This window comes from Haliaeetus leucocephalus, unplaced genomic scaffold (assembly GCF_000737465.1).
Source record: "Haliaeetus leucocephalus isolate CR32 unplaced genomic scaffold, Haliaeetus_leucocephalus-4.0 Scaffold657, whole genome shotgun sequence".
NCBI lineage: Eukaryota > Metazoa > Chordata > Aves > Accipitriformes > Accipitridae > Haliaeetus > Haliaeetus leucocephalus.
The window spans coordinates 6,362,162-6,381,488 of NW_010973093.1; the positions used below are offsets into that span (position 1 = coordinate 6,362,162).

Here is a 19,327-nt window from a genome sequence, read left to right on the forward strand (position 1 = left end):
TGGGGGCGGCAGGCGGCTCCCCTGCGGTCCCCTCCCCCTCCCGCGGAGCGCGGCCCCGGCCGGGGCGGCGGCTGTAGGGTCTCAGTGCGCGCCTCCTCGCTGCAGGTGAACGACCCCGACGCCGGGCTGTGGACAGTGAGTACGGGCTGCCTTTCCCGCCGGGCAGTTGGAGCGGGGCGGGCGCCGGGGATGGGCGCCGGGGGCGGCCCTTCTGCTGCGGCTCCGCCTGCCGGCGCCTTCCCCGAGGGGGCCCCGGTGGCTCCAGCGTCGCTCCGCTGCACCCATCCGCCCTGCGCCTGGTCCGAACCGGGGCCGCCGGCGGAAACCGGCTCCCTGCTTTTAGCTGAGGAGCAAGCAGGCGGCGGGAAGACAATCTGTCTACTGCAGTGACGGCTGAAATCCGACCGTGCTTCCAGGAGCTTCCTTATTCCACCCCAGATTTGCACCAGCCCCCCGCAAAGCATCGGTTCCCTGTGCAGAACACACCAAACTGCTCTCGTTCCTCCTGCCCTGCGCCCGACCCCCCGACCGGGCGACCTCCTGCCTCCATCGCCACCTCTTCTTGCCTTGAATCACCAGCTGGACTGCTTTCTGTCTCCGCTCAACTCGCAGGGCTTCCTCAGCCTCCAGGGGAAACCTAGAGGGAAACCCTCTTCTCTGCCCACTTTGCCAGCCCTTTCTCGGGCACGTGAACAGCCCGGTGGCCCCGGACTGGTGTGCACAGGGCTTGGAGCTGAGGGGCAAGGGGGGATGTCTCTGTATGTGGCAGGGGCTGTCCCCTGCATGTCCCTTGTGCAGTGGGACTTCCCTTGTGCGGGTGAGCCCAGCTGACAGCGCAGGGCTGTGCTGTGCTGTGGCAGCAAAGGAGGTTCCTGCTCCCAGGGGAGCCGCCCAGTGCAGGTGGAGGGCTTGGGGGGCTTGGAGGGGGGGTCCCGTAGGGGGCTTTCTCTAGGGGATCAAGATGCAGTGCAAGGGACTCTGCAGTGGGCTGGCTGAGCAGCGAGGACTCGGTAACCCAGAAGCTGAGGAACAAAGGCTGGCACTCAGCTAGCTGATGGTCCAGGATTTTGGGTGGTGATGGTGAAGATAAGCAGTAGCAGTGCCAGGTTACACCGCAGGGAGAGGGATTGGCAGCTGTCCTGTGCATCTTACGAACTGCTGTGAAGGGGAGCAACCTTGATGTGGATGGGGGCTTCTGCTTCCTTATCTTACAAAGTTTTGCTACAAAGTAGATTTATGTTTCATTAACAGGTTGTCTACTTAGTGCCAGCTGCCCTGACGCTGCTTGTCAGCGTTAAGCCTTCAGTAACAGGTACGATACTGGTGTGCAAAACAGAGTCTCTGCTCAAATATTGCTCCCAGAAGTTTTTTTAATTGAATCACAGCTTAAGTTCAGGCCACGTGGAAACATGTCCTATTACCTTTTGAGAGCAAAAACCTGTGGGACCTGCTTCTACAAAGCTGGTCATTGGTTCAGTGCTCGTGGTTGGACATGCTGCAGGTGAACAGAGGAGCCCTGCATGAAGGCCTGCTGCTGGGATGGTCTTACCGTTGCACCCCAATTCCAGCGCTTAAAGCCTGAGTGGAGCACAAGCCTGGGAGCATGCTCTGAACCTGGCTCTGGTGTTGATGTTAGCCCGTTGATTCACTTTGTAAATCTGCGTTTTTGCTTATCTATCTTATAGAAGAGCAGTTGGGCTCTGCACAGTCCTTTGAAAGAGCTAAAGGTCTTGTTCAGTATCAAGTATTGCAGCTACCCCACAAAGCGCATGGGCAGCGATGGGGATGTTTAGAGGCTTCAGTGCAGTGGCTGAGTTTCCGAGGGCTTATATGCTAAGGAGGCAAATGCCACATCACATGTTGAGACAATCAGTCACATCAGATTTGGTCCAGGACTCCAGAAAATAGTTTCATTTTTTGTATTTTCATCCAGTAGAAATAATTTTTAAAAAATGACATTTTATATACACAAAGTGACTGTATCTTTTCTGGATGAATACTTACTCTGAATGAACTAAAACCACACTTATGTCAAAAAAGAAAATCTTCAAGAGTGCATGCTGTTGTCACAAATCACACCATTGTAGTCTCATCAGCATTCTGGCTACCTTAAGCATATAAAATGGCAGCATTCATAAAGCCAAAACCTGTGAGGGTTGGTTGCCTGTGGTTTTGAACATTTCAGGGGAGGTTTATTTGTGTGATAGGTGTAGCTTCAACATGATGGCATTTGGCTGGTCAAGAGAATCTGCATGTTAAAGTCACAAGTAGGTTTTTGTTACTTGTGCCAAGATCTGTGGAAAATGAAGATTAAAATAGCACAACTATTGTATAACTGGACATTTATGTAAATTCACCAAGGGATATTTGCCATTCAAGTCTATGGAAGACCCAGATTCTGCCTCTGCTGAGCTGCAGTAAGTTCAGCAAGATGGGGCATCAATTACTACACTGGGTCACACTGAGCTCTTGAATTTTGGCACCTCGTCATCTTTAATGCTTGCCTGGAGGGGTCAGTGCCCAGAAAAGACTGCTTTGAACTTTACGGGTTTTGCCATTGACATTGCTGAGATCAGGGAGAACTCTCTGTGTCGTTTGCTCACCTCTCCCCCACGAGGCCCTGGGAATGGACATGGAAAGCCACAAGAATCTGTGGGCCCATTCAGATATTTCACACCATCTGTATTTCTCTGTTTAAAAACATCAGTCCCCAGGCAGACATGTCATCAGTGTTGCTCGTCATCACCAGCAAAATCTCAGGCAGAAGCTTATCAGGGAGTGTGAGGGAAGATGCTCCCTGCAGTGTGGTGGGTGCTCGGTACTCCTGGGAGCTGGGGCTCGCTCCCCTGGACTCCAGTGGTCCTCTGGGGTCATGCTGAGCATCTGGTTGTGGCTGTGAGCTCTGGAAAGGCTGTTCCTCCTGCTTAAGAGAACTTTCATTTGTAATCCACCTTGTGATTTTTTTCCATGCATGTTGAATGCTGGAGCCTGTTTTCATAGAATCATAGAATGGTTTTGTTTGCTGGAGAGAATAGGAAGCCATTTTCATTGAGGTGCTGCTGCCAAGAAGTTGCATTCCTAGGAAAACAAGCCCCAAGCCCACTAGTGTTTTATTTTCAACACCACTTTCTAGCAGATCTCTGTGGTCATAAAGATGCTGGTATTAATTCTATCTTACTGCCTAAGATGTGTGTGTTTGCTGGAGGCATCTTTTTTAGCAACTCAGTTGCTTTTTGATTTATAGGCTTTACTTCATGCTACATTGCAGTTGCTGGCAGTCTATTTTTTTCCTCAGATAATGGTGTTTGGAGGAGCCTCTGTGACCTTCATTCTGCTGGTTGTATTATTGGGACCGTTGCCTTGGCTTGTTCTTTGTTTGCTTATGCTCAAGGAAACATTTTGCACGAAGAGGAAGGCAGGTAAGCAGTGATTTTTATTTTCCCCTGCATGAATCAGCATGCCAGGCCATCTTCTTCTGGTGGTCACCTTGCTAAACTTTATTTGCTGGGCTGTTGCAGTGAGTGCTCTTGGTCCAGGGGAATCAAACCAAGGAGGAGGGACCATAGTGCTCCAAACCGGCGATTTGTTGGACAAAAGAACTAAAGGGAGAGTGAACAGTTGTGATTACTTGCCTGATTGTGGCAGTTAGATTTAATTTGGGGCAGTTCTGGCTTTCAAAGTCCAGGGCACTAGTACAGTGAAACAGCTTTGTGTTCTCTTGCTGGAGCTGTATGGGAATTCAGGTTTTAAAAACTCTTGAGGTGATGCCATATGCATGTTTATCTGGCTTGGGCCGCTGAGTCCTCTGAACTGCCAGGGGTTGAGGGGGAGGGAGGATTTTGCACCTGGACATTCGGTTGTTTGCCTAAAGGAGGTGCTTGCATGGTACTGAGGTGAAGCACTGGCAGCTACTGCGGCTGCTTATGGTCTGGAACACTGGGATGCTGCTTTGCTCTGTGTTAATGAGGGAAATGTGCTGTGGAATTTAAGTTTAGCAGCGGAACAAACAGTGGAAGCAGGGATTTTTGCAGCTGTATACATGGGTTGTGTGTTTGTAGATTTGTGGTAGGAAGCAAAGTTACTCCATGTAAATACCTTTATGATTATAATCCTAGTAAAATACATTGAACTTCTCCAAAAGAGCAGACACTACTCTTTTGGAGGCAAAATTTGTATTTTTTAAAAGTAAACATCTGCTTGTATTATTTTCTGATCTGTTTTTTGTTTGGCTTTTTAGAGAGTTGTTTGGTCTGGTGATTATTACAATATGGATGAGTCTTTGTCGCAGTTCAGCAAAGTAAGTTTTGTTTCCTTTTTTTTTTTTTAATCCATTCATATGTTCACATTTAGTGACTAGCTTCTTGAAAACACACAGTTGATTTTGGCAGCTTGTTTTTCTGTTTCATGTCACTGTCTGAACCTTCACAGATACCTAAGCAGTAGTAACTGGTACTACAGCCTGTAGGATCTTGAACAGATAAAAGTCTGTGCGGGGAAGGTAAAGCTACATGAAACATTTTTCCTGCTCCCCCTGCCATAATGGGCAGGGGACATTCTCCCTTTGCCTAAGGACAGTGCGCCCCTTCTGCGGAACAGGCTAGTGAGTGTTGGCCACAACTGCTATTGAACTGCAAAGCTATTTCTGCCATTGCTCCCAATTTACAGAACTTTCCAGTGAGCGTCTCTGTACTGGTGTCCACTGCATCCACCGGACCAGGTGGGTGATGCAGGCAGAGCTGGCAGAAGGCTCTGGGTGCCTGCCTGGCTGCAGTGCCTCCACACTTTTCCCCTCCAGACTTCAGAGGACTGTGCTACAGCAGTTTTGCTAAATTCCTGTTAGCTGGGAGCATGAAAAATCCCAATCTGCCAAACAGTACCTTCGTTTGGGAAAACATGTCACAATGTCACATGCTCTGGGCAAGCAGGGCGCTTTTTTTTTTTTAACCTGGTTTATGTAGCGTGAGGTGGCAGAAAAAACTTTCTGCTGACATGTGGTGCCTCTCCAGTAAAGGACTCTGCTGATGCATCCACAGGAGCTACATTAAAGTGGCCAAAGACTCTCTGCTGTTTTTTCAACTGCAGCCAGGTGTGAATGTTTCATAGCAGCCTGATTTGAAGTAGCTCTGTTGCATTTGCTTCTTTGTAGGAATCCACTGGGTGGAGTTCGCTTGATTGCTGCAATTGTGGTTGCCCTCTTCCCATTTGTTTTGTGGCTGTACATTTATGTGAACAAAGAGATGCGAGCATCTTGGCCAACGCACTGTAAAACAGTGATTTAATTGGGTGGGAGAAAGTATCGAATAAATATTCTGACCTTACTTGCCTTTGCTTTTGGTTCTTAACAAAAGGTTAGTATCAGTTTGATAGGACCCAAGAATGCCTGACTGATTCCAGCAGTGCGGTTTGAGGTTTGTTAAAAAAATTGAGGAACACTGTCAAATCTGAGCAGGAAACTGTTGTTCAGCTGGCTTCTTCATACATCTTCAAAGCACTGTTGATCTAATGTGTGTTCTAATGGTATATTCAAGATACCCTGGCATCCTTGGATCACTCTTCAACCACCTTGTACTTTGGGAAATCTACTGTTCTGTAACATAACAGAAAAGTAAAGCAAAAACTTTCTTTCAGTAAATGACTACTTACAGCCATAAAACTTCCAGATATCTGCCTGGATAGTCCATTAAGACTAACTGAAAAATTGAGCAGTCTGTATTTCTGTTCCTATGCTAAAATCATATGTAGAATATATCTGAAGAAATACTTTTGCTATTATCTTTAACTGAAAATTACTGGGTTTACATATTAATAAATACTATTTTTCTAAAGAAAATTAAATGAAAGCTTCCGTATCTTTTATTTTCTGCAAGATGGGTACTCAAGACTGCCACCAGCAGATGTGGTGACTATCACAACTCTGCTTCTCATAGAATTTCTGGTCCTTGAAAGCAGAACCCACACAGCAGCCCAGCGACAGTAAGTGTGTTCCACCACTACTAATCCTGGAGAAGGTAGCACAGGTGAATACACTTGGACACGCAAGCTGGCTGGGAGAGAGCCAGAACAGGTCCAGATGCAGCACAGCAACATGCTTTAGATATACATCAGGGATTTTCTGCTCAGTACTGCTGCAGGCTAATACAGCTGTGCACACAGTGGGTGTATCTACAGCATTACATGATGTAGCATAGATGGTCCATTTTCCTTGGGCTTAGCTTTTTTTGAAGATTGCTTTAGTGTTTTAAAGCAGTGTTAAGAAGACTGCATTAGGCTGCAGGGTGGACTAATTCTGCCAGACATAAGATATTATTGACTATGTTAAAAAAAATAAATTGAAATGTAGCTGGGCAGGTACAATTCTGCATGCTTTAATTCTGACTGATATAAAAAAAGTGGCTTTTTTTGGACAATATTCATAATACGGTTTGCATTTTTTCACAGTAAGTAATAATCCAGTCAGGATTGGGTGTTTCAAGTCAACATTCTGCATTCAAGTATATTTATTTCAAACATGGTTACTGGCCTTCTCTATTCTCCATGAAGAAACAAGGTCTGTTTTCTTACAGAAACATAATTTTTAAAATTCTGTATCCAAGAGAAAAATTTTTGAGTTAAAGCTCTAAGGATCAGCCATGCACATCTTTCTACAAGCAAATAATAAGCTGAATCCCCTGCTTTTTTATCTGAGTACTTCATGAAGAAGAGCAATTTGTATTTGCTTACTATTTTAAGAAATGCATAACTCTATCTGAAATTCTGCCCCTTCCCTTTAATATCATTTTATCTTCATAGACATAAATAGTTCCAAAGGCATTGCTTTCAGGTGGAGTTTCAATAACCCCCTCCAAAGTCAGATGATGAACTCCATGAGAGTCTAAACAATAGCCACCGTCATGCAGGTGCCCTGCAAGAAAGCAGACCACGCACTGATGGGAGTGTATGACCGAAAGAGCATCTTCGTAATTCCAGGCTAGGCAAACTCTGTCTGAGGCATCTGGATGAATGGGCAGATGACCTGCAGTTGAGAGGGAAAGAAGCAGGAGAGCTACTTTTAAGTGTAACCAAACTCTACTTTCATTGCTGGGAAGTTCAGACATCTAACTGTATACAGAAAGCTCACCTGAGTGGGAGACATGGTTGCTATTCTCCTACTTCACAGGTTACGTGTGCACCTCAGTGGAACTACAAAGCCACTAAATGTTTTCCTCAGCTAACATACATTGGCTACATAACCTTTTTTGCACATATCCCCATATATCCCCCATATCCACCTACCCATAACTACAACTTTTTCTTGGTTTTCATCAGAGAACTTGAGGACTTCATTGAACCAGTCCAGCTGGGCTTGGCTAAATCCTCCGTTAAACTCTACAAACTGAGGTTCTTTGAGTCCTGCAACAAAGAAGAAGGTTAGGCATAGGTGCATACACCTCTCGTGGCTCCCCTATTTGCTTGTCTTATGAAAGTCTGCTTACAATAGATGGTTTACTCTTATAACCTTTTTTTTTTTGCATCTCTTGGCTCAAAACTCCAGCCTCCTTGGACAAACAAGAGAAAATTATCTGTTAGTGTTTTGGTCATGCTGCATGCACAGCACTTCCACTCTTGGGTCTGCCCCCCAGCATGGGATAGGGTGGGCATCACTTGACACTCTGCAATAGCAGCTGCACCAACAGCTGCCTTTTGTTCTGATGCTACAGGGCACGCAGCACAACATAAACCCATCCCTAAAGCACCAGAGCAGCATGACAGGTATGGGGAAGCATCTCCTGTGCCTGCCTGGAGACCCACTGACTGGCTCTCAGCTGACAGCAGGGAGGCAGAGGAGGTCGGCAGAAATGGGGTACATGCCCCAGCCCCCGGCAACCAGATGTCAGCCCTGGGAGCTGCCTTATTGCTCTGGGAAGCAGAGCTTCAGCCGCCCGTGCTCCCTGCTAAAGGGATGAGCTGGGGAGTACCTGTGGGGCTGTTGAGGTTATCGTTGGGGTTCTTCTCCCGCAGCAGCTGCAGGGACTCCTGGTAGCGGGGGTTGTCCGGCTCCCTGCCCAGGATGCTCAGGTCATAGGCATCGAGCACGACAATGCGGAACTGTGCAGCCGGGCTGAAGTGATAGGCCTGGCAGTCCCCAGCTGGCGGGTCGGCCATGGTCCTGGCAGGATGGCTGTTGAGGCCGGTGCGCACTAGACGGGCCCGGCTGAAGTTATAGAACTCGTGGTTGCCCCATGCGTGATGCACCGGCACCGGCAGCCGGCCCAGCGCTGCCAGCACCTGCTCCAAGGCACCCTCGGCCTCGCCGCTGCGGGCGTTGAGGCCATCGATGCTGTCACCTAGCTGCAGCACGAAGGCGAGCGGCGGTCTCTCGGCGGCCCACGCTTCCACAGCGTCCCGCAGCAGGTTAAGGCTCTGCCGGTAATACCGCCGCCGAAACCCGCCGAAGTCGTAGCCGTCCTCCGCATCCGCATACTGGATGTCCGCTATGACACCGAAGGAGAAGAGCGGCGCCGCCTCCATGGCGGCCGCTCCCGGGTGAGGGGAACGGAAGGGGCGGGCACGGAAGAGCGGCCGACAAGATGGCGGCGGCAGCGCTACGCTGCTGGCGGGCGGCTCTCTGCTGGCGGCTGCCGGATGCGGTGGTGAGGAGCCGGTGGGCGCTGCCCGTGCCCGGCTGCCGCCCGCTGTCCCGGCTGCCGCCGGGCAGCGGCCCGCGGACGGGCGCGCAGAGGAAGGTGAGGGAAGGAGTGAAGGAGCCACATCCCTCCTCAGAGGGGGAGCCCGGGGCGGCGGGCCGGGCCGCGCTGTTTCCCCCTTTTCAGTCACTAAACAGCTTCTCCTCAGCAGCTGGTGTCGTGGCGGTCGCTGGCGGCCACCTTTGTGCTGTGCGGCGGGCTGCTGGCCGCCATGAAGAAGGTGAAGCGGCGGAAGGAGGAGGGTGAGTGCGGGGGGGAGCGACCGGAGCCTTTCTGCCTCACGGGAGGCCGTGCTGCCTCGGCGGGACCCAGCCTGGGCTGCCAGCGTGTGGGCGGGCGGGCGAAGCAGCAGGAGCCTCGTATTTTGTGTTCAGATGATGTATTTTACCCATTTAGGTATCCTGCTGAATCACTTCATGCTTTGCACAGTGCCGCTTCATGCCTGTTTAAGTGCCACAGAAAATTTTCAAAAATTAAAAAAAAACCTTTAAGGTTAAGCGTTTTAAAATTCTTAAATATGCTTTTGCTGTCGGAATAGTTGCGTTTGATTATGCACACTGCTGCCAGTCGATGCCGCACAGGCACGGCGGTGGGGTTTTCTGTGCATGTGGGTTTTTCCCTCTGTGTAGCCTATGTGTGCATTTCCCTGTCCTGCAGTAACTGCCCATGCATTTCATTTTCACGTTTTTAATGTTGAAAATCAGAGATATTACAGCTTTTAGGATGCGTTCCATTTGCCAAAGATGCAAATTTTTCTGTTTCACACCAAGCCAGGTACCTGTCTTTCCCTTTTTTCCTTTTTATTTTTTTTAAATAGAAATACAATCAGGTGACAATGAAAGAGGTTATTATGTTTCAAAGGAGTTTAGTGAGATACTTGATTTTGCTCAAAATGGAATGCTTTTTGGAAGCCTTGTCCACATTGGACTTCAGCACGATGGACATTGGTAGACTTGATGTTTCAATGCTCTGGGCTGTGACTCTGTTAGGTTGGCTGACTCTCAACTGCTTCTGAGGCTCACCTGGGAAGCAGCGTTGATTGTGGCATGGACGTGTTTGATCCCCTCTTGTTTTTTGTAGAGCTGGAGAAGGAACGAAACCGAGGCATTGGGAAACCGCTGCTAGGAGGACCCTTCTCACTCGTCAACCATGAGGGACAGCCCAAGACCAGTAAGGACTATATCGGCCAGTGGGTGCTGATCTACTTTGGCTTCACACACTGCCCTGACATCTGTCCTGATGAACTGGAGAAAATGATTGAAGTGGTAGATGAAATTGGTATGGAAATTTGGTTCGTGTAGTGGTCCTTTTTATGGGAGGTCCAGGTTTATTGTGGTAAAATATTGCAAATGGTAATAATGGATGATTTTTTTTTTCAGTGTAGTTGACTACTATTCAGTAGTTAAATTAATTGCTAAGTAATACATACATCAATCTGCCTATAGGATCTGATATTTAGAGCACAACAGCACCGATCTTTCTGCAACAGGGGACTTCTTGGTAATAAAACATAGAATTATTTAGGTTGGAAAAGACCTTCAGGATCACTGAGTCCAACCATCAACCATGCCCCCTAAACCATGTTGTGGAGTACCTTGTCTACGCACTTTTTGAATACCTCCAGGGATGTTGACTCAACCACTTCCCTGGGCAGCCTGTTCCAATGTCTGGCAACCCTCTCAGTAAAGAATTTTTTCCTAATGTCCAACCTAGATCTCCCTTGCTGCAACTTGAGGCCATTTCTTCTCGTCCTATCACCAGCCACCTGACAGAAGAGACCAGCACCCACCTCCCTACAACCCCCCTTCAGGTAGTTGTAGTGAGTGATAAGGTGTCCCCTCAGCCTCCTTTTCTCCAGACTAAACAGCCCCAGCTCCATCAGCCGCTCCTCATATGACTTATTCTCCAGGCCCCTCACCAACTTGGTTGCCCTTCTCTGGACACGTTCCAGCACCCCAGTGTCTTTCCTGTAGTGAGGGGCGCAAAACTGAACACAGTACTCAAGATGCAGCCTCACCAGTGCTGAATACAGGGGAACAATCACCTCTCTGCTCCTGCTGGCCACACTATTTCTGATACAGGCCAGGATGTCGTTGACCTTCCTGGCCACCTGGGCACACTGCTGGCTCATATTCAGCCGGCAATGATGGTGGCAGGTTACAGGGAATGGTGCCATTGCGTTGTGTTTTTGCCAAGAAGTGGTTGTGGGGTGTTTCAGGTTTTTTTCCCTCTATTTTATTCATTCTGAGAACAAATCTCTGTGAGAGTCTCTTCTGAGAGTGACTGTGCTGTGGAATGGAAGTTGGGGGAAGGCTGTGTGGTAGAGGTGGTTTTCTCAGGCTGCAGGTCCTGAAGAGTTACAGAGCAGGGATAGTAGTAACCAAGCAAGTGGGAGGACAGACTAAACTGAAGAAAATAATAGTGAAAGCTATGGCTGGAACATGAGGGAAAGAGCCTGAATTGTGTCTTCACCTATCCTCTTGCTCCACCATCACAGGCGTGCTTTTGCTGTATCGACCATTGTGCTTTGATATGTGCATGATGCCATGGCATTTTCTGCATCAGAGCCAATTTGCCATCTCTCCTAAGCAGGGCAAGGTCTCCAGCTGAGAGGCTGGAAGTATAGCTGCATCCAGCAGAAGCACAGAGCGTAGGATTTCATGGCGTTTGTTTCATTCACAAATTACATAAACCTTTTTTTGTCACTTAGGGTAGGCTTGGATTGATGTTACGGTAGCTTGGCTGTGAGCTTGTTTGAAGGGAGGTGAGAAATGATTTTTAGTTTTCTAAGAAAAATAATAATTGTTAATGTCACAGACAGAATTCCAACTTTGCCTAATCTGACCCCGCTCTTCATCACCATTGATCCTGAGAGGGACAATGAAGAAGCCATTGCCAGATATGTTAAAGGTATTACTGTTTTCTTCCTTGATGTCTTATAGCATGTAATATAGAGCACTGAAAAGGAGGCTCTTGATGGGATTCTTTTCACTAAAATGTATAAATGTCTTCTTTCTGCCTAGAATTTTCTCCGAAGCTGATCGGATTGACTGGTACCAAGGCACAGATTGACCAAGTGGCCAAAGCTTACCGTGTGTATTACAGCGAAGGTCCCAAAGATGAAGACGATGATTACATAGTGAGTAAATGTACAGCCTTTGCCTAATGAAAGTCTTTGGATGAGAGCATCATGCAGATTTTAAAATCAGAAGGCAGCTGTTGCAATCTGTGCTGAAGTCCTACATGACAGAGCCCTGTTGCACCGATGTGTTAAGCTGTGTTTTAGAGGTCTCAGTCAGAATCAAGGTGCCCTCTTACAAGCTCAGAACCTCACTGAAACATGTTCTAAAAATGTACAATTCCAGGCCTGCATACAGAATAGCATATGAGCTAGCAAGCCTGGCAGTAATTTGAACTTTTTTTTGTCATGTAATGTTTTTGTCTGGCTGTTTTCCTGTGTGCTCCAAAGTGAAAATGGAAGTGGGAAATTAAGGCAATAGGAAGAGGGAGAAATGAGAGTTAAAAGTGAGTAACAATTCATTCCCTGCCAAACTGACACCAAGGAGTGGAGTCTTCCTGGCTAGAGACTTGGATGATGCAAAGTCTGCCTGCAGATACTGTGGGGATCTTCCTCCTGTGTCAAATGACCTGGAGGAGAGAGCATATTAATGCTAAATTAAGTGGGAATAAAATATGTAGAGTAAAACTGTGAAGGGGGTAACTGAGGTTTAAGTAACACTAAACTGAGTAGTCAAAAATCTTACTTCTGGAAGTGACTAGGATTGGTTATAGGGCTCAGAGCTGCTGCCAAGGCCTTCCTGAATTGCCACATCCTGAGCAGACTGGAAGAGTAAGGTGGGTACAAGTGATAGGACAAGTGAGGATACACGTTATATGATTGTGATTTTTTTTCTTCATTTGCAAGAACTAAAGGCATCAGAGAAAACTAAAAACCGGTTCAAAAGGAAAAGTGATGGTTCTTCTTGCAATGGGCACGTGAGAAGTGGAATCACTTGCTACAGATGCAAATGGTAGAAGTTTATGGGAGTCTACAGGGAGACTTTTCAGTCTTTGGAAAAAACAGTCTGTTGAGGATTATGAAATGGACAGAAGTCTTGGCTAGTTCAGGAAGCCTGGGAGCTAAAAGTATTTGGAAACTGGGAGGTAATAGAGGAAGATAGTATATTTTTGGTGTTGGTTTTATACTCTTCTTTAAAGCAATCATTATTGGCCACTGTTTGAGGTATGATGCTGAGGCAGATTGATTTTGGTCTAATCCGGTATTGTCTATTCTTAATCTGGTTTTTAAAACCACCTGACTGCAGCAAATAAATTATCCACGTGGACAAAACACAAAAAAGTGTTGCTTAGAAAGAAAAAGCAAGAGCATCACATGGTCTCAGTAAAGAGAAGATGGGATCACACTGGTGATATGCACTGCTCTACATTACTAAAGGAGTGTGAAGTGGGAGATCAAGAACTTGTTTTCGCTTAAAGTGGCAACTCAATAGCTACAGAAGTCTGTGTCTAAGATACTGTATTTGAATGGAGGAGAGAAGCTTGCTGGAGAAATTCAACACCAATTTAAATCAATCTAGCATCAATCTGAAATCAATCTAAAGATACTGCTTAAAACCAGATTTCTAAAAGGGGGCTGGTGGAAATGCAAGAATAGGTTACAGGAACAGGGTTGGCAAAGGATGCCTGCTCAGGAGAGGGAAAAAATCAGTAGAATCTGACACTAAATGAGTGAACTGAAGTTGAGGAGAGGTGATGGAAATAGAAAAGAGAAGAGCTGAAGGAGTGCTGCTCCTCATGAAGTAAACTGCATGTGGATTCTAGCAAACCAGACCTGGATTCTGGCATGGCTGTGAAGGGAAAGTACAGGGTTCAGCCAGGGGAAGTAACTCTATAGATGTTGACAGCTTCAAGGGAGGCTGGAGGGTGAATCTGAACTGGAGAATGTGATTATAGATGTAATGAAGTAGAAGGGATTCAGGATCCAGGGAGGATACCACTAGTCTGTGCTACGTTTGTGAGTCTGAGAGAAGGGAAGGGCAACGAGGAAGAAAGGCCAGTGAATTGGGAGGAGGAGAGCAGCCTGGGAGCCCTGGATGTGGTGCCAAGGAAGAAGAGTATACCTGCATCTCTTCAGGATTTGTCATAGGCACTTGGTTTTGAGAGGCAGTGAGCTCTATGTGTTCAGGGCAGGAAGGCCAGAGGACACCGGTCTCTGAAACAAAATGGAAGGAGGATAGCAGCAACAGCAGACCTGGGAGGGAGAGCTTGAGGCTCGTTTTGTGCCTACCTGAGACTTATCCAGGTAATTACTACTCTGTCATTTCTTCCAGTAAGATTTTTTTTTTACCTCATGTGTTGCATGGGCCTGTTGTGCCAGTTGGTGATTAAGACTGATGTTTGAGCAGGAGTGGGTTCAGTTTCCTCTGCAGGCTGCTGGGAGGTAGGGAAGAGGAATAGGTCCACTACAGCCAATTAAACTTGTCTGCTTGTTTTAACTTGAAAAGAACATTGAGATGACCATTTAGAAATTATAATTTCTAAACTCCTCTTTGAATTTTTAAGTATTACTTGGATATTACTAGTTCCTATGTTATAATCTCAATTTTATAATTCTCGGTATCAGAATATCCAATTTACTTTTTTTGTTCTGTGGTTTACAAGATTGCATTGAAACTCAAATGATGATCTTATGTGCATACAGTGGGAACAGTGCAGGCTTCAGACACAGCTTGAAAAACAGTGGTCTTTTGCACAGAAACTGCACTCCATCCTGACTGTATTTAATCTTCCGTAGGCCAGGGAGTTAAGATGCTCTGAGCAGACTACTTGACTTTTTTTTTTTTTTTGCTAGTTTCCAGTTGAAGGATCTAAATTGTGATTCAGATTCCTTAAAAAAAATTGTCTCCTACAACATGATTTTGTGATCTTATCTTGAAAATTTGAAACTAGAGTAAAATATTTGAATTAAACCTGTTTCAATAAAATTTTGAGAAACATTCTTTCAGTGACAGAAATGCCATTAAGTTTAATGCATCCTTTTAGCTTGTGGTACTGGAAATGTTTATGTGATTTCTTAATTTCAAACACAGTTGTACTCTCAGTGCATAAGTACATTTCAGTTCTTTTTCTCTAGTGGCAGTGAGATAATGTAGTCACTTGAGCAATCGCAGATTCATGGCCTCCATTTTCAGTATTTTGTGTCTTTGCTCATAAAGATGTTGTCACAGATGCAGACAGTACTGGCAGTGGCATTTTAAATAAACTTACAGTGGAGTTAATTTTTACATAAATCAAATTGGAATACCTCAAACATTCAAGTAATTGTTACTTTGAACATTTTTTAAGGTTATTTCAATTCGGACAGTAGAGGGAGCCCCCTCCCAGCACACGTATTTCTGTGCCAGCTCCTCTATCTGCAGCCCCTGTATCCCAGTGATGCTCTTGCTCCCATCGTTTGCACTGATAATGAACTTTGTTTAATGAGATACCATTTATTTAGTTATATTAGTTATATTGGATTTGCGTCATATTAGCAGCAGGAGCTTGAATACCTTGGGGGGGTCATGGAGCATCATGAAAAGTAGATGGAAAGTGGGAAAAGTGAGGGGGAAAGACCATTAGTCCACAGGTTTGCCCCAGTCTTGTTTGTGCTGCAGGAAGGGTGTCAGCAGCTTGGGGAAGACTTCTTTTGCTTAAAGTATTCTTTCACACATTCTGAATATGCAACTAGTTTTCTCTATTTTCTTGGGTAAAACAAGAAGAGGTCACTGAGGTGGTGCTAAAGTTTTCCTTATCTTGCTTTAGCTTCTTGGTGAGAAGTCTTGTCAGACAGCTGAACCAAAGGCTGAACGGGATGCTGTTGCTGCTGACTTTGAGAGATGTGCAGGATGTTCCAGTATTTAAAGGGTGGCTGCAAAGAAGATGGAGACTTCCTTTTTACAAGGAGTCACGTGGAAAGGAGGAGGGGTAACAGTTATAAGTTACTCCTGGGGACATTCCGAATGGATGCAAGAGAAAAATTTTTCACAATGAGAACAATCAGCCACCGGAATAATCTCCCCAGGGAAGTGGTGGATTCCCTAACATTGGACACATTTAAGATTCAGCTGGACAGGGTGCTGGGCAATCTTGTCTAAACGGTGTTTTTGCTAAGAAAGGTTGGACCAGATGATCCTTGAGGTCCCTTCCAACCTGGTATTCTATGATCTTTTTTACCAAGACACAATGTGCTCTCTTGCAGGTGGATCACACAATAATAATGTACCTCCTTGGGCCAGATGGTGACTTTGTGGACTATTATGGCCAGAATAAGAAGAGCACTGAGATTTCTGCTTCTGTTGCTGCACACATGAGAAAATACAGATCCTAAAACACAAGGTCTTCAAAGATTGATGTGAACATCACCTGTAGGTTTGGCTGTAATTGGGCATTGGAGTTAAAGCAGAAGCATACAAGTGTAACATCCTGTCACCACATGCCTCCTTTCTTCCAGACAAGAAATGCATCCATACTTCTGCAAAATACCATTATCAAAAATCTCTATAGACCCTTCCCCATGGATATTATTTGCAGCAAGATCTAGGCTAGAGAATGAAATTTGGGACTTCCGTGAAACGTTGTTGGGAGCAAAAAATGGAAGACACTTCATTTGTGAAGAACATGTATCACTGGTAAAATAATTGGTAACTCTTGGCAAGATATCAGTGGATGGTCACTGCAAGAGGATGTTTACTTGATGAAAAGCCATGTGGGCCATGGCATTCTCAGAGAACCCCTGCCCTCTTTTCTTTTTTTTCTGCACTGTTTTGCCTTCTGGGAGAGGCAGTTACAATATTATAAGCAGGAGAGCCTTAAGAGTACTACTGTATCAAGGTTAAGAAGGTGAAGAGCACTGAAAGCATTAGCAGCTTCCATGCATGGGACCAGCCGTGTAGTGTGCCTTATCTCTTCTTCACTTTGAATGCAGAAATGAAATGTCTTTTTCTTGGTGATTTTTCCAGGTTAACACTGTTAACTTACAAGGAAGCAAGTAATGGATTGCAAATAGATTTTTCTTCTGGTCTAAATGATTTTATGCATGGTCGGCCTGATTGTGCTATGCTGAATAGTGAAGTGGGGAGGATGAAGGGGGTCTGCGTCCATGCACAGGGCTGTCAATCAGATAAATTTTATGCAGTGCAGCATTTGAAAATAAAGATTGCTTTTTTAAGCAATATTTTTTTTTTCATTAGTTAGGTTTGACTAGAATATCAACAGAACTTTGTATACCGGTCAACCTTCATATTCTTGCTCTGTTTTATCTCTTTTTAGAAAGTAGTGTTTATCTGTAGTAGTGCAAACCATAAGCTGAATGTGCTTTTTTAAGGTGGCAGAGAATGGCCCACAGGAGACAAAACAGAAAAGTTCTTGGTGCAAGTCCCAGAGTGTTTCAAACTGAACACAAGTGTTCCTACTGGTAGCACTGGTATTACTCTGAGTGTGGGGGTAGGAAGAGAATGTTCCTGTCCGAGGAAAGGTGCAATATTTATGGTAAATTTCCATCTTTCCAAAATCCTGAAAAACGGTAAACTTAACCTGTTCCAGGGCAGTTATGAAACATGATAAAATAGTGTAGGTCCACATCAGCTGCCCTCTACTATGATGACCTCCTGAGGGTAGCGGGAAGGTAACTGTGATAGAGTATGTCTATGGCTGCATTTTTCTGATAAAGCTCTGTCAAGGAGGGAAGATTCCTGAGGTTCCAAGATACTTCACACCCCCCCCCCCCCAATGCTAGATAGTTTAAAGAAGCTTTTTATTTCTGTTTTAAAGGATCAGCAACGATTTTTCTGTATCATTTTACAGTGGGAGTTTTAAAAAGCGTCTTAGTAGAATTAAACTCAACAGCTGAAAAGTTAGTTAGTTTTTTTCCTTCTTGTGCTGGCTGGCTTTATTGCAGTAGGCAATAGGAGTGACTTCCAAAGGAAATTTCACACTTTAAGTCTTCTATCAATTAGAGGCTGTGTCAAATCCAAGGTGTTATCAATGATGTTAGTGTTTGTGATAAGTGGCACTGGCAATAATTTTATTTTCACGGAGTGGTTGCAAGTGTCAGCATTGTTTCACAAGAGCATTTCCTTGCTTTTTATTTTTTCCCGCAATCCTGGAGGTAATTTCTATTCAAAACTTCCCTTACAGAGCTGACTTTTGGCACCTACTAGCTCTGCATTTCTTTGTCCGGGTGGTTGTGCACCAGTTTGTTTTGAAACAAGACAGTCCATGGCACGACCTGCTGGTTATAGTCCTACGGGAAGCAGGGCTGGAGACCTCTGGAGCTCCCTTCCAACCAGCACTTCTGTGTTTCTGTGAAATTTGCCTTGTTGAGACTGTACTCACCCAGTGCTCTGAGCCTCCCTGCTCTGGATGAGTGTGTGTCTGTTTCCTTTTTTCATTATGACCTTTACCAGGGAAAATCACTGCCTTTTTGAGCTTCTGATGCAGTTGTTTTGAGGATGACTTGTGCAATACAGTGCATTAGGATACAGAAGGTGGTAGATTGTATTTAGCCACTCTTGTGATAAAAGCAACATTGAAGTACCGCCTGCTTATGGGTCTCAGTGGCCCAACATTCTGGCCATTCAGTAGGGTCGATCTATAGTGGACAAGTGCATATTAACTGCTAATGAACAGAAACTAACAGTGAGTACTGCTAGTGGAGACAGTATTTAGAAGTGCAGGCCTGTGCAGCTTTTTCTAATGCTCTCTCATGTGCTGTAAGTCCCCAGGCTGTTCTTTACCATACTTGCATTGGAGAAATACTCCTTTTCCTTTTTGAACAAGTCAGAAATAATCTGAATATTTTCCCTGCGGGATGGGGGAGAGGAATTGTCCTGCCTGTCACACTGCTGCTTTTGTATAGAGAGTCCTTTCCTCTCTGTTCTGTGTTTCTTGAAAATACTGATGTAAAAGACCTGGTGGGAATGTGACTAAGAAATGGAGCAGCTGATCCAGGAGGATACTTTGCCTCTTTAAAGTCTATTTGTGCTTCTCTTGATTACTCCCGGGTGCCTATGATACCCTGTGGAGAAAAGATGAATTTTAATACTGTACTTGGAATTTTTAGGGACTGAAAACTCTCATAATACAGATTTTTTAGCCATATTGGTCTTCCAAAAGGAATGGGAAAGAGGCAGTATTTCAAAGCTAAAAATGCAGCAGGTTGATCGTGGGGCTAAGGGAGAGAGAGGGTGTATATATTTAAAACCCATTTTACTTAACTGACCACTAAGTAGAGGAGTGGCTTGAATTTGGTGTATGTGGTAGCCTCTGTGAGGAGCAGGGCCTATCTCTTCTGGCAGTGTGGGGCATCTCTGTCAGCAGCAGTCACCGAAATGCCAGGATTGCATATTGTGCTATGTGGGGGCTTCTCCCTGCCATACTGGTGTGCACCCTCCTGGGATTGAGACCTCCCTTTGTGTTTGGGGTCTCTTATTGCCCCTCCATTTTTACCAGGGGAGCATGTATTAAAAACGTGGCAGTTTCCTTGAGTTTTCCCCTAACTCACTGTGCTGGTAGTGTTTTGCATATAGTGGAAGCATGGAAGGGGCATGTGCATGCTCCGCAGCAGGAGGTGGTTTAAAGGG

General features: G+C 45.6%; 3 protein-coding genes across 3 annotated transcripts in view; 2 read left to right on the forward strand and 1 right to left on the reverse strand.

Annotated features, from left to right (window-relative positions):
- The window catches only part of TMEM220 (transmembrane protein 220), a 7,256-nt gene extending 1,828 nt beyond the window's left edge, over window positions 1-5,428 (forward strand). The window contains exons 2-6 of the mRNA XM_010579503.1: window positions 13-135; window positions 1,252-1,312; window positions 3,296-3,419; window positions 4,238-4,297; window positions 5,147-5,428. Coding sequence (XP_010577805.1) covers window positions 13-135; window positions 1,252-1,312; window positions 3,296-3,419; window positions 4,238-4,297; window positions 5,147-5,279 — 501 coding nt within the window. The 3' untranslated portion in view covers window positions 5,280-5,428. The remainder of the gene's footprint in view (window positions 1-12; window positions 136-1,251; window positions 1,313-3,295; window positions 3,420-4,237; window positions 4,298-5,146) is intronic.
- A 1,103-nt stretch (window positions 5,429-6,531) lies between these two features.
- ADPRM (ADP-ribose/CDP-alcohol diphosphatase, manganese-dependent) lies at window positions 6,532-8,537 on the reverse strand. The gene is made up of 3 exons (XM_010579456.1): window positions 7,956-8,537; window positions 7,273-7,389; window positions 6,532-7,012 (listed from the first exon to the last, which is right to left on the reverse strand). Exons 1-3 carry the CDS (start codon window positions 8,506-8,508, stop codon window positions 6,720-6,722), a joined length of 963 nt encoding a protein of 320 aa, XP_010577758.1. The 5' UTR covers window positions 8,509-8,537; the 3' UTR covers window positions 6,532-6,719.
- A 30-nt stretch (window positions 8,538-8,567) lies between these two features.
- LOC104839298 (protein SCO1 homolog, mitochondrial) lies at window positions 8,568-17,410 on the forward strand. The gene is made up of 6 exons (XM_010579504.1): window positions 8,568-8,723; window positions 8,836-8,926; window positions 9,765-9,962; window positions 11,502-11,594; window positions 11,708-11,823; window positions 15,946-17,410. The coding sequence occupies exons 1-6, from the start codon at window positions 8,568-8,570 to the stop codon at window positions 16,072-16,074; spliced, it is 783 nt and encodes a 260-aa protein (XP_010577806.1). The 3' UTR covers window positions 16,075-17,410.
- The last annotated feature ends 1,917 nt before the right edge of the window (window positions 17,411-19,327 follow it).